Below are 15,154 nucleotides of genomic sequence, written 5' to 3'. Positions count from 1 at the left end.
AGTTAAACAAAAAGTATAAACAACCTTTCTGTAATATCAAAAAATAGTGGAGTTATTATTCTGCAAATGCAGTGAACAGAGACTCTTATTCTAAAAAAAATTCAGAATATAAACTTTTATCTAACATTTTAGAACTTGATACCTTATTTAAAAAATTTTAAAGTGTTCATAACAGAATTTTCTAATAACTATTGGATGTTTTATGTAATTTATCTTAAAAAAAATAAAATAAAAATATCAAAAGGAAGTCTCAATTCTTCCTTTTGTTAAAAAAAACTGGGGAGGGTGTTAACCCTAACCCCTTCTCTTTTGAGACCAGTGTTGCCGCCTCAGCTTCCTGAGATTTTTTGCCAATGAGTTGCAGGTTATGCCTCTTCAGACGAGCCGCTGCTTCTAACAACGAGCAGACGCCTCTCACGTCGACCCACCACTGTTGTTGAAGCTGCAGGTGATCTTTGGTGGGTCGAGCCCTCTCTGGCGAAGTGTTGCTTCTCATGGTGGGCCGATGACCCTTTCTTCCTCCTCCAACCAAAAGTGAAAGATAGAATGAAGAGGGCAACCAAACCATCTTCCCCTTTTTGCTCTTTTTTTTAAGTAGGAAAGAAATTGAGCACTTATGGCGGGCTGATCACCTTACGGTGAACTACCAAGGCATCGGTCTGTGGTGAGGGGAATGACCGAGAGAGGAAAGAGGGAATCGAGCCCTCTTTCAATACAACCCTTCTCTCTCACAGTTTTCCCTCTTTCTGAGGGTTTCCCCCTTCTCCGATATTGGAAAGCCAACGATGACCCAAAGAAATGATTTCTTAATTTTATTCTCACCCTTTTTTTTATTTTTTTTCAGGAATACGGGCACAACGAACTTGCCGCTCACGGCTATAACTTTCGATGTTGAATTTGAGAAGACTTCGATCACCGAAAAGAATCAGGGTACGTAAAACAAATTTATTATATATATATATATATATATATATATATATATATATATATATATATATATATATATATATATTCTTTTTGTACCCAAATAAACATGGTTTTTGCAATTAGGAATCTCTAGTTCACCATTTTCCCCAAAACAGAAAAAATTTAAATAAAACCACTGACTTTCTTCACTAATTTCCTATTTGATTTTCTTCTTTATTTTGGTTTTTTATTTTAAAGTGATGCACATGATTCCGACTAGCGCACATGATCATCGACAGGGTTCTGTTGAACCCGCTCTGATACCAATGTTGGAACTTGCAGAAGCAAGAGCAAAAATTTGGTGGGCTGAAGCATGCATAGTAGCACTTGGAATTGCCAGGGAGGTCTGATTCTTCAACCCTCTTACACTCAGTGTTTATTTTCTTTATAAACCCAATGAACTCTATTTCTCTTGCTCAGTTCTTTCCTTGCAATGTATATCATTTCTGGCTTTTTAAAGCCCTTATATAAACCTTTAAGAGGTTGAATTTTGGGACATATCCCTGGAAGAAATCCGTTTAACCCAAGAGACACACCTCTTGAGATTCATACATATAACTGTATATTAATGTATATTAGTTAGCTTGTGATTTAGTTTAATTAGTTTTATTTTTTGACTATTATATGCATGAACAATTGCAGCCATTGGAAGAGAGTGACTCTTGGAATTGCTTCCCAACCGTCCTCTTATGGCCAGTCCTCTTATGGCCACATGACCTTACAACTCAGGCTTGATGACTGCAACACATATGTTTAAGGGTTTATATTGATTTGCAATGTTTATATTAGATGAGGATTCACTTAGGACCTAGACTCCATCCAAGTTTAAGCTTTAGAGCAGAGATGAGAGGGGTGTTCAAGAGTGGAGTTGTCAACTACATCCTCATAATGATGTCGTTGAAATGGGGTGATGGAAGGTTGTCTGTGCTCCCATATCCCAATTCTAGACTCCCAAACAGTAGCAGGGATAAGGGATTCAGTAAATCCCCATTTTCCGTCCCGTCTTCCTCTGAAATCATGCTCTCAAACAGAGGTTCGATGACGATAACCCTTCCTGAGAATGTGTCTTTTGAACAATGCTTGAACTTGGACGCTCAAATCAATTCCGACCAAGCTTCAGGCAAGCCCACTAGGTTCCTAATTGATCAGTTTGAACCCTCAATGCTAGTTCCAAAACATCACATTCATATGCTATATACGCTTTGATCTGTCAAACAAAGGTAAACATGAAAATTGCCCTTCTCTCAAATTAATTATATACACCAACGGGGGCAATACATTTTATCGGCATGAGTATGAGCAACACTAATTATTATTACTCTATATTCACGTATATCTCAACTGCCAAGCAAGGAGGAATTTCCATTTTAATCATGTGGGCACCATCAATTCGTATGTGCAATATTAGGGTGGGTGGGCTCCATGGTTATGCTCGATAATGTGACTTGTCAAGAGGGAACGAGAGAATGGCATGTTAGAAAGTTACTAGCATACACCCTTGTAGAACAGTGAAAAGCAACAACTAAACAAGTGAAAAAGTAGCAAGTATTAGGGTTTCATCTGCTTGGTCATTGCTCATAAAGCAGAGATCCGGTGGCTACGCCAAGTGTGGCCTTGATAAGGGACAACAAAAGGATGACATGAAGCGATTCAATCTGTAGATGGCCAACAGGTCAAGTGAAAAGCAAACGAAATATTGAGGCCCACAAGAGAAACATGTCACGAGGAAGCAGCAGGACAACATAGGGATGGGGATTGATGGTTATATATGAAGAGGCCAGGGAAAACGGGTACACCATTTTAGTTGGGGAGGCCCTACAACTACACAAGAGAGAGAAAGAAGGGAATGGTGTCTGTTGGTGGGAGTGAGGGGTTGGGACCGGGCAGGGGAAGAGGCGTGTCATTTGAGGCTTTGACCACCCTCGTGCAAGTGTGTGAAGGGTGTGTGAGCGTGTCCGAGCGTGAGGGGTGTGGTGGTGGTCACCCTCCCTTTTTTGTGTTATTTTAAAGGTGGCCTGCGTGTTATGTCTGACACAAAACTCCATTGTCATCGTCTCCCAACAAACCGTTCTTTCTCTCTCTCTCTAAAATATCAACCAACTTGAGGGCACAGAAAGAGGACATTATGGCGTATCTTTAAAAATTGATTCTCTTTCCACATCCTTATTTAATGCCAACCCCAGGTCATTGCTCCTTCCCACATTGTCTTCCTTGCATCTCTCTCTCTCTCTCCTCCTTCCTTTCATCCTCAAGTTCCTTGACTTTGGCTACCTTAGAAAGTGAAGAAACGAGTTACCTTTTCCCCAGTCTCTCTCTCTCTCTCTCTACAGAGTAAAGATGTCTAGCAGGAGATCAAGATCACGACAATCTAGTTCACCGAGGATCACCGATGAGCAGATCAACGATCTGATAACCAAGTTGCAGACATTGTTACCAGAGATTCGCAACAGGAGCTCAGACAAGGTTGGTGCTGTTCTGCAAACACTTTGGAAGATGGTGTTCCAAACAATGGTTTGATTTCTAACAAGCTTGTGTGTTGCCTCCCATCTTGATTGATATGCAGGTATCAGCATCCAAGGTGCTGCAGGAGACGTGCAACTACATCAGGAGCTTGCACAGAGAGGTTGATGACCTCAGCGAGAGGCTCTCCGAGCTGTTGGCCTCCACCGACAGTGCCCAAGCTGAAGTCATTAGGAGCCTCCTTACGCAGTAGAGACTTCTCTCTCTCTCTCTCTCTCTCTCTCTCTCTCTCTCTCTCTCTCGCTCTCGCTCTCTGCTTTGCGTGACTCTTCTTTCTTTGTTGACAATAGACAGACCATGGGTTTACATGAGCTCAATTTGGTTGGAGAATCTACTCTACTTTTACCATGTCCATGAGGATGTTGTATTATAATAAAATCAGTAGAATTTCAAGTAGTACTAGGAAATTTTGCCGCCACTTGTTACTCTCTCTCTCTCACAAAGTTGCATGGCATTTCTCGTGACACGGTTGCACTGATCTTTCAACTCGAGTGCATATAATGAATGCCTCTATCGGTGGATAAGCAATGAAAATATGAAAAGGGGCCATCTTTATTGTAGGATGTCGACCTTGTACTATGGTATTCAAATACCATATGGTATTCTAAATCCATGTCCTTGTTGCAAGCATTGGGACAAGTAGAATCATGAGTTTGGGGAAGTTGACCATCCGTTTTCCTCTTACCAATGTTCGACAATAATTTCCCAAAATTGTATAATTCCCAACTGCTGTTGGAAATAAAGATAACTCATGAAAATTTTGGGTTCTAAGCACAGCCTTGGTCGCCACTAGATCTTCAGCACTCCTATTCTTCATCCTGTTATTATTCATTTCACTTTAAACTACTTGTGACCATGCCCTCCAGACCCCTATTTTTCATGACCCTAAATGGTGGTGAATGGTGACCTAGGTCTTGATAATGACACCCAGCTTGGATTCTCAAGGTAGCCAAAATTTCCAAAAAGTGCGCTTGAAATCTCAAAAGGCAAAATCCCTTTCAAAATCCAAAGTCGGATCTCTAGCCAAGTAGTGTGTAAAATGCTTCCCTAATAATGTAGAAACACATGCAAAAAGTTAGCATGCTAATTAACCATCTGCTATAATTGATAGACAAGTTTTTCTTTTCTTTTCTTTCTTGAGAAGCAGGAGAAGCGTGATAACCAAAGCTAGCTATAGTCTCTCTCTCTCTCTCTCAAACTTAGAAAATCCGTTTAGGATTGGGACATCTTGTTGGTTACTAAGATAACCTAAAATTTTAGCTAGTTGGTTGGTTTTCTGAGAGATAACCAACGTGGGAATATGCTTAAGCCTTTGTGTTCTCGTTATAAGGTCGAAAAGTAAGCGTACCATGATAGTCGGATGTATGATGGATCTAAAATCAACTTGCTTGCACTACAATGTATACATGAAATACTTTAATAGATAAATATACTGAAAAACAAAAGATTTTCACTCAAGCTTTTCAATGAGATGTCACTATATATCTTCAGGTGTGTCAAACCAAATAGGTATGATTGTTTTGGAATATATATATATATATATATATATATATATATATATATATATATATATATATATATATATATATATATATATATATATATATCCTAAATATTATAAAAACAAAAGCAAGGGCATTAAGTTAAAAAATTGGATGCTTTATAACATTTTACTAATTAACATTCTTGTGATGAGTAGAGAATGTAATTAAAATTTTGTATGGGCAATTGTGTAGAATTTCAAAAAAAAAGTGTTACATGACATGACACATTGTAATTTTTTACAAAAATTAATTACTATTTATAACTGCTCTCTCTCTCTCTCTCTCTCTCTCTCTCTCTCTCTCTTAATAGGCATAAAATGAGGTCTCTCTCTCTTTTCAAAACATCTTTCTCCTCCTTAATAGCTATAAAATGAAAATATTTTATAATTTTTAAATTTGTCAATATATTTATGACTCCCATTATTTTCCTTTCAATCTTGATAAATATTTATGATTTAAACTTTTTTTTTACCATTTAGATTATCTTATAGGGCCCGGCCATATGGTTAGGCCGATTATCTAGTGTATATATATAACGAGAGAGAGAAAGAGAGAGGATCACTGATAGCTAGGTGCTAGCCAATTTAATCTCCTTACCATTCTAACCGTTTCGAAGTATAGTCGTAACCGTTCATTTAATCTGAATTTGCAAATGCATTATATATCACTTAGCCGAAAACATGGACCAGATTAGGTACTTTTCATGCTTAGATATGTTTTTAAAAAGAGAAAATGCCAGCAGCTCATATTGCACATATACTTTATGAAAAAAAGTTTATTCATTAAACTAATTTGAATGTATGTTTCCATTAAGTAAACAATGATAAGCACACCTACATGTTCATATTAACTGAAAACCAGTAACCACTGTGCTTTTTTGAAGTGGTTAGGCACTTGGAGAATGAACTTATTATAACCTACCAACTCTCTCTCTCTCTCTCTCGTAATTTTAATGGAAAGAAAGTCCTTAGCTTTTCTATTCCTTCATAGAAAACCATATGATAATTCGATTATGGTTAAGCTTCCAGAATAAATATTAGATCATGAGCAGCTCAGCCCGGTGCTATCACAATATGCTAAGATGCCTTTTCTATGGGCTACTCTCTCGTTAGTATTGCAATCTCCATTAGAAGCCACCTGTTTTTAAACATTTTCTTTCTTCTTTTTTTTTGTTGATCAAGCACTACAAATATGATCTACATGATTTATTTAGTAAAATACTTTTTTTTTAGTGTCTCCTTGTGTTGTAGAAGCGTCTTAATGGCTTCAAAACGACAGTCCACAATCCACCCAAATTTTACCATCGAGATACTCATGCCTTCACATGTAAACAACTTAATTCAATCTCACAACTATGACTTTGTGCCAAAGAGTACGGTGCAATCAAGTGTACCAAGTGTAATCCCATTTTATTCTTCTAAATATATGTAAAACTGTTATCGTATAGTTTCATTTTTCAAACAATACTGTATGTCTTTAATTAGTTGCCTCTCAAATAAAAATTGGAAAATTGTAGCACTATTTAATTCTTTCAATTGCATGTGAATTTCAGAAATTGTCATTTATATTTGGGTAAATATTTGGCACTAATGAAGGTATGAAACTATTGAGTAGAAATCACCTTAATTTGTTTCATATTTTTTAAATTTTTTTTGCAGAGCAGACCTTATGGATATAATCTAGAATATTGTTTATTTAGTAGGAAATGGGTTTTAAATAATGTCATTATGACATGTAAGAAAGTTTTTAAGGGATTTAAAAATCAACAGTTGGCAATGTACCAAAATTTTATAACTCCAAAAATCAAACGTTTACATCAAAAAAACATGATTCAATGTCGGATTCTTAGTGAACAAGCCATTTTGAACGCATCTATGTGGCCATATTGAGTCAATACAACATGCATCTATGACTTCAAGATCAATAGTTCCGTACCTTCATTATTACCAAATATATACCCTTTATATTTTGTCTCGTAGGTTTTCATGATGAAAACTAAGACTGCTCACAAGGGCTCCGCTCATCTGGTGGGTACGACTTGTGAATATCACAAAGTTATTGTAGGATGTCACAAGTTTAAAACCTATGGGTAGTGTTCCTTGAAGCAAGGTCAATGCCGGGTGTACTCCCCGGTGAGCAGGGGGGGCCTCAAGGGTTTTACCAACTGGAGGCCAGCCAATGTGCCGAAGGCTTGGTTCATCTTTTCCTGATGGCCAAGGTGGGGATTAAAAATGAGGGCCCTTGGTTAAATATGGTCCATTACAGATTGAGAACCCTCTTAATTGGTTGATTTTCATTGAGAAATAACAATCTGTAAACACCTTAAATTTTCACCCTTATTCAGTGTTTGCACTTCATGTGTCATTGCATATCACTGCATGCATTTGGCATATCATTTCATTGCATTGCATTACATTGCATGTCATCACATCTCATTATCGAGATCCAGTACTCCTATTTTCAAAATCTTTCAATCTAGTTTCGATTTTTAAAACTTGTCTTTCAAGATCAATTTCACAAACCTGGGTTTTTGCATCAATATTTTTTAATTGTTAACCCTCAGGATCTTGTTTTTTTCAGAAAAATAATCTAGATTTGTTTTAAACTCAATTTCAATTGATTTCAATCCTCAGATGAGACTCACTTAGGTGGTGTCGCTTCTGGATTCCTTTATTTATCAAAATTTCTCAAAAATCTCATGGTCCTAGATGGATCAGGACTATGTCCTTTCATCTTTTTTAATACAACAAGAACACAATGGACATGTGCAAAATGTTATCTTCCTAGAGTAGAATCAAAGAAACAACTATCATACTTTAGACACACCCACTTATATCTTGAGTTTGAAACGTTACATCCTCAGCAACTTAACACTCAACCTTTGATTGGTCAACTTGGCAGCAGATATAGGGCCAACCCAGATTAATCTTTGGATACCATCATAAATGATTACAGAGAAAGGCCATTTTTTGATGGGGCCAAGATGAGATAGTTTCCATCTTTCATTTTTTATCTTTACAGTGTTGTTCTGCTAATGAACATCATCTTGTAAAGTAGAATGATTGAAATATAAGCCAAATAGTGAATTATTAAAGTCCCTCTATGTTTTCCATGTTGGATCAACTATGTCAGCATAGACATTAGGTGCTATATCAAAAGTCTAATGAAAGGATACAACATTAATTCTAAGCACATAATTCAAATCTCAATTCCCTAAGATAAACCATGATCGTGAACTGTGCACATTGATGATAATTTACACTAGGGCTGGCAACTGGTCAGGTATGACCAGATCCAAAAACCTGAATTGGATCCAATAGGCCCATCAACTTGGTGACATTCCTAAGGGTACATTCCATTGGCATTCTGATGCATAGGAGAAAACTTTCCCAATGAGCAAGGGGAATACCCTTCCACTTTTGCAACGAATGCACCAGAACAGAGCTTTGTCAATAGTGTACCTTTCACTGTCCAAAAAAATCGGTGGTTTTTCCTTGATTAAAAAAAAGGGAATTTGAAATGCCCCTTCATAAGAGCAGCAAAAAAAATGGGATAGACTTGAGAGGGTAGCGTAGTTGGAACGGGCCTCGGCTGTTAGACGGGCAATCAGGGTACGATTCCCACAGGCGGTATTCCCCTTGCATAAGCCTAAGCCGGTGGCTGCCTAGGGTCAAGGGGTGCACCCGGGTTTACACCCCTCGGAGGTGGTTTTCCCGTTCCTATATGGAGACAAAGGGAGTAATGAGTTCAAGTAGCTAATGAACTCATACCCACAGGATAAGAGTATCATATTACCCATTAAATCTTTTCAAACCAGACTCGGGGTCCGACCTAGATTTCGGTTAATATCTATTATCTTCGTAATATAAAAACATAAAATATTAAGATTCGATGGGGTTTGGATTACACTATTTGTATCTGGACCTGGTAGATTCTGCTTGAGTCATGTTGGTTGAAACCTGAAACATGGACTACTACTTCAAAGTTGGACTTGGGAATGGACCCACATAGGCCTGACACGGTCCAGCCCATTGACAGCCATCAGGTTCACACAGAAAGCAAAATGATTGGGCTGCATATAATAATAGTGTCAGGTTACAAATATTTTCACCGAACTAGCCAAGCCGCTTGTAACTTGGCTTAGTTCAGGTGGACCATGGGCTCATTCAGGCTCGTAACAAAACTTGCCTGAACAAGCTAATTGAGCCAAGCTTGAACAAAAGCTTATCTTAATTGAGCCACGTTAATGGAATGCACCTAAGAGTAGGTCCCTCTTTGTTTATTTTCCCAAAAATATTCACAAAGTAAATTTTTCAGAAAAGTAAGCCCTTTTTCTGATATGAAGGGTAAAATACTTTTGTGTATAATTTTTTTATTTGAGAAACAAACAAATGATTAATGGTGGTAATCCATTGTGGAATTTTCAGAGTTCAAGTACAAAGGAACATCATTTTACTTTAATTAATAGATTAAAAAACCATATTTTCTCTTAAGGCAGTATGAAAATAAAATTTCCAAAGGTATTTAAGTAAATTTATTAGAGGAAGCTAAAGGTTAAATTAATATGCATGAATAAATGGACTAAGGTATATACGTAAATATAAGACTACATAATGATCCATAAAAATACAAATGCAGTAAGAGAATATCAAAGAATAAAATACAAATTTCAAAAATATAATACAAAATAAATTAACAGTATTTAAATAATACTAACATATGAACCTTTATGTACCGGTTTCATAATGCCAAATCATTTTCCTCGCACTTTTTGGTTACAGCTAATGTTCCAACAAATATGGAAAGTGGTTCTTGTGAATCCTGTTCCTATGAATGATAGGATGAAACCCCGTCTACAAACAATTTTCCTACAATTGAACATATCCTACGAGGGGGGAAAAACAAGAAAAGGAAAAAAAGATTATAATCGAGAAACTATGCAGACAATTTGCGGTAAACCTTGATCTTTTTTTTCTTGTTTTTCAATAGGCAAGCTGGGGTTAGACTACCCACAGGTATCAAACTCACGACGTCCTAGCACTTGGTGATGTTCACAAACCCCTCCGACTACATGGGCGAAGCCCTCATGAGTCTTGATCAAAACTATTAATTACCTTGTACAGTTAGAATGCACGATAACAAGTTTTCTAGAGAAGCAATAAAACGAAGTGAAAAAAACCATATCCAACGCCATATGTATGAGTACTTGCTGTTGCCACAAATCATTCAGAATTGGAGTTAAAAAGCGGCTATTACTATATCTAAATTTTCATTACACAAATAAACACATACAATTGCCCACGAGATAGTGCATGATAATTGCCTCAAATTAAATTTACAGAGTGAGTCAAAAATGCCCACGAGATAGTGCATGATAATTGCCTCAAACTAAATTTAGCTTTATAGGAACATGCAGTTAATATAATCCCAAAAGCATATTCAATTCACATAATTGCACCTCTCCAACATGCAGAAGTGCATCTGTCGATTAATACAAACCCATACCATGTGCAGAAGTGGATCAAAGCAATCCAAGACTACTGTAAGATACAGCTATTATAATTACATGTCATCCAAGAAAGAGAAAAAAAAAGATAATCTATCACGACTATGATTAGAATGGACGAAGCTTTTTCATCAACCATCTCTTCCTTAGCTCCACATTCAGTGCCAGAAAAGTTTTAGCTTTATTTTCATCCTCCAGAAGATCACAAGCAGCTAAAAAGAGATCAGGATCCATGCCTGGTATGTCACTGAGAGCAGACATGTACTTTTCTACCGATTGAGGGTTCTTGACCTCTCTAAAAGCACTTGCTAAGCTATTAACTGCAGTTGCCATCTGACGAAGAGCTTTTACCACGTCATCTCCAGCAAGTGCTTGGGATTTTCTAGAATGATCAAGGCTGTGTGGTGTCACAGATCGACGTTTCCTTCGCTTGTTCAGTATATCTTTATCCTCACCTGAGTCAGATGAGTCCTGCACACCGTTAGCTTGATGTTCATGGCCAGTAGATATAGGTGAAGTTAATGGATCTACTGCAGCTATCATAGCTTCCATTGATGGGGTGATATCTTTATTGTGAAGATTAGCCCCTGCTATGCTGTATCTTCTTCCATCAGCAACTGTGCGAGAAAATACAGCACATAGATCTTCAAAATATGGCAAAGGTTTATCTTTGTATTGATGTGCTTCAGGGTGTTCCTGTATGTATCATGTATCAGCTACTAGCAATCCTATCGTCCTATGTCATTACTAATTTATGGAATATGAAGAAACAACACACCTTGGTATACTCATCCCACAATCTCTCATCAGTAGCTGTAATCATTTGGGTCTCACGGATCCAATCAAATCCGCTTTGTTCACACACAGACTTTATGACATTACATTGCTTTCTTAAAGTTTTTAGCCGATTTCTCAAATACTCCCTATGAAAGTGAATTCCAAATCTTTGTTGAAAAGCCCTCTCCATTCGGTTCCAACCATGTTTGTTAAATGTGTTGTCAACCTTGGTCCCTTTATGGACTTCTTCTACCATGAGGCTTATGAAATAGCCATCCATAAGGGGTGTCCAGTACATTTTCTTACGGTCATGACCGATCATGACTGGGCTTTCTGTTTCTTCACTGCCTGCAAACTCAGTTTGCTTGTTCATAAGAAAGTCGAAGTCACAGAAATTGAATTACATTAACAGAATGGATTGGGCCTCATGACATTATAACAACAAGGAGATCTTGGAAGAACTACGATGACCTATTGGAGGTTGTCAGAAAAGAATACCATAATTGGATGGCATTATAAAAGACTCCTCTACACTAACACCTGCAGGTAAGAGGAAATAGGCAACCTATACCCACTAATGCACTGGTATTATATGCAAAAATAAAATCACAGAATTCAAAGTTGACAAACTGAGACACTAAGGGTAAGTTTGGTTTGCTGGGCCACATGTGACTTCAAATCAAATTTGATATTGGAGTCATGAATCAGAATCACAAGACGTCCCTTATCATTCTGATTCTCACGTAAATGAGAAAATGAATCTCATTAGCCTTTGCAAACGAGAGTTGGTTTCTCACCACTCATTTTCTGATGTTGGGTTAGCCAATGCCGATGAGATTCATCTCAAATTTGCACGAGTCTGAATCTCATCAGATGTTATCATACATGTCCTATGACTGAATGTAGCTCACATGGTATTGAAGTAATGCAACTAAACGAGGCATGCAGAATCTAAGATGAATCTTTGACTCATGTTGTAATGTTATGTTGTGTATGTGTATTGTTTACGTTCAACATAGCCTAGATATAAAAGGATTCAATAAAAGGTCATCTCCTCCAAGACTGGATGACCTTCTTGTGTTGGCTACCTAGACTTTTTTAGTAGCATGAGTCGATCTGGATCTGGATTGATCCATCTTATATTGTTTATTATTATTTCTTTCTTTTGTCTTAAATACCCCCTTATTAAAATCCCTTTGCATCATAGGTAACCAGGGGTATTTTTGGAATGTATCTTATTACTACAGTTTCAGTTATAAAAGAAAAGAAAGAGGCACGATTTTCCCAATTTTGGAATCGTGTGCATTCAGCCCCAATACTCTGCCATCTTCTCTCTCCTTGCAGAAATCTCAGGCCTAAATCTAACATGGTATCAAAGCCATTGATTCGGATCAAAGCTGGTAAGTCTTTGTGACCCTCAAGATCTGATTTTCTCTTCCAGGTATTCAACTTTCTCTTCTCATCCTTCTTTTTATGTAACGCCCCAAAATTTTCAACTTGCAAACCTTTCAGAAGAATAGACAAGAGACTAAAAAGAGATCTCTTTATCTCAAAGATGGTTTATGAAATCAGCGAAACACTATTCTTTTGTTAATTTCAGAAAGGCAAGCTGATACTTTGGGCGCGTTAGCTAAAAGAACCAAAACGCACAACCCATGCTACTTGCAAACACTTGGAAAAGCCACTTTCATTTAAGAAGTTCTCCAAATAGTACAAAATTCGGATATCTCAAGGAAAATTTGTTACAAAACCCCAAACATCAGGACGCGAGCTAAGAGCAGGAAGAAGAACGTCTTAGAGCCATCGCGCCATCGCTAGTGGTGTACCTAATCATCACCTGTACCTAGCGAGTCCGTAGTGCAAGCGAATCCGTAGTGCAAGTGAGTCCGTAGTGCAAGTGAATCAGTAGTGCAAGCGAATCTCACGACCCAACGACCAGTGTGAACAGACCTTATGTTTCGATAATTACTGGCCTGCGGGTACGCGCAGGTAAAACGTAGAAACAACTGAGACTAGTTCGGGCGTCTGTTATACTATGTATTTTCAATAACCCGAATAGCTAGTTGAGTTTGCTCCAAATGGACAGCTTTAGCCGAGAGAGGATTCCCCAAAGCAGGCAGTGCCACGGATGCATCCAACTTCTGCAGAAGTGTTGAGCTAACTATTGTAGCCCATTTCCCCTAACTCCAATGACTGGGGAGGCCGAATCGTTGCCCGTAGGGTGGTTGTTAACAACCTGTCCATTGAAGTTTGTACCGCTCTGTCCTCTCCTTTGACAGACACATAGAAGCGAATAGGTACGTTAGGGGTTGCTTAACTAACGACCCATTCTATGTCGTGGTCTTTAAACCACTCGAGCATCTTGCCTGTGAAGGCGAATGTGAGGCCATTTATGTGATTACAGCATTGTGCATTTAGCACTGATCGAGGTCACACGACCGTCTCATCCGATTATCGCAGTACTAGACGTGTCGTGCACGACTACAAGTACTCTAGGATGAAGGGGGTATAGCTCCTCAATAGAAGCCTCAACAGGAGTGTTTTACAAAGATGTAAAGTTTATCAACTTTACTTTATCTTTTGAAATAGCAGTACCTTGTGCCAACATTATGTATCAGATTTTCTAGAACCTCATCCGCTATCGGGGTATCTACATGCCTCGCATGACTCGATACCGGCCTCGATAGACGGAATACAGGTTTTTCAACAGAACCCCTGCTAAGTAGCTCGCTCGAACCCCAACTCGTCTGTAGGACTGCATACTCAAAGAGTCAGGATCCTTACAAGGTACCCCTTTCCTTAGACGAGGATGTAACGCTTGCTCCCAACTCAACTCTCGTCGCAAGAGAGAGGGTAGTAAATGCCTCTTGCATCCTCCACGAGGATGCCTTTAAGGCATACGCAAAGAGCAAGAACCTGCACGTCATCTGCAATAGCAAGGCAATACCAACACATATGCAAGAGCAAGAGCCTAGGCGAAGAGCGCGACGTAAGGTAAAGGCGGTAAGCAAAAGTGCAGCGCTAAACCTCGACGTGATGCGTGACGGCAAGTAAACTGATAGAAGGTAAAGGGCAAGGATTGCGGAACCACATCATTGAGTAAAGTGCATACTCGTATAAATATATATATATATTTGTATATATATATATATATATATATATATATTCATTTAATGATCATTTTTAGTTTAATTGAACTTAATTCAATTATCCAAGTCTTTCGTGCAATCTTCCCCTACCTTTGAGAGTTACGAGCTCGCTGGCGTCTGCGGATGTACACGATTGACGGCTCGGGTCGCGAAGCGCGAGTAGGATCCGTCGTAGCTGCAATTATGCGATATTAACATGCAACCCAAACAAAAGCAAAAGCAAGGAGAAGACTCGACTTCTCCGATAGATAGGGCTGGGCCAACCGTCCCAATTGACTAGAAAAAAGGATGGGGCAGGACCAAATGACCCTTGCCGCTAAGGAACAGGTGCAGGGGCCATCGGCCCCCGCTGGTTATTTTTAAAAAGAGGCAGGGGCCGAGAAAAGTACAAAGGCAGGGGTCGATGGCCCCTGCTATAAAAGTACAAAAAAGGGCAGGGGCCGATGGCCCCTGCCAAGAAAATAAGCAACGAGAGAAAGACGCAGGGGTCAATAGCCCCCCTGCGACCTTTGGGAGAGGAGGCAGGGGCCAAAGGCCCCTGTCGATTTGCTTAACAGGATACGAGACAGGGAATCCCTGTCAGTTCCTTAGAGGAACAGGAGGCAGGGAGGGGTCTCGACCCTCCCTGGTAAAGTCAAAAGGGCAGGCAGGGGCGCCCCAAAACCCCCTGCCGAAACCCTCCTCACAGGCGA

General features: G+C 38.8%; 2 protein-coding genes and 1 long non-coding RNA gene across 3 annotated transcripts in view; 2 read left to right on the top strand and 1 right to left on the bottom strand.

Annotated features, from left to right (window-relative positions):
- The first annotated feature begins 342 nt into the window (after positions 1 to 342).
- LOC149816740 (uncharacterized) lies at positions 343 to 1,310 on the top strand. The gene is made up of 3 exons (XR_016427679.1): positions 343 to 448; positions 845 to 930; positions 1,249 to 1,310. It is a non-coding gene; the product is annotated as an uncharacterized LOC149816740 (long non-coding RNA).
- Positions 1,311 to 2,807: 1,497 nt separating this feature from the next.
- Positions 2,808 to 3,776, top strand: LOC149816739 (transcription factor ILI6-like). The gene is made up of 2 exons (XM_089987703.1): positions 2,808 to 3,429; positions 3,530 to 3,776. The coding sequence occupies exons 1-2, from the start codon at positions 3,304 to 3,306 to the stop codon at positions 3,677 to 3,679; spliced, it is 276 nt and encodes a 91-aa protein (XP_089843829.1). The 5' UTR covers positions 2,808 to 3,303; the 3' UTR covers positions 3,680 to 3,776.
- Positions 3,777 to 10,336: 6,560 nt separating this feature from the next.
- Positions 10,337 to 15,154, bottom strand: part of LOC149816738 (uncharacterized) — a 71,451-nt gene continuing 66,633 nt past the window's right edge. Inside the window, exon 4 of the mRNA XM_089987348.1 lies at positions 10,337 to 10,991. Coding sequence (XP_089843474.1) covers positions 10,645 to 10,991 — 347 coding nt within the window. The 3' untranslated portion in view covers positions 10,337 to 10,644. The remainder of the gene's footprint in view (positions 10,992 to 15,154) is intronic.

Source organism: Nuphar pumila, chromosome 14 (assembly GCF_984573655.1).
Source record: "Nuphar pumila chromosome 14, dmNupPumi1.hap1.1, whole genome shotgun sequence".
NCBI classification, from domain to species: Eukaryota; Viridiplantae; Streptophyta; class Magnoliopsida; order Nymphaeales; family Nymphaeaceae; genus Nuphar; species Nuphar pumila.
This window is presented reverse-complemented; position numbering and strand designations above follow the sequence as displayed.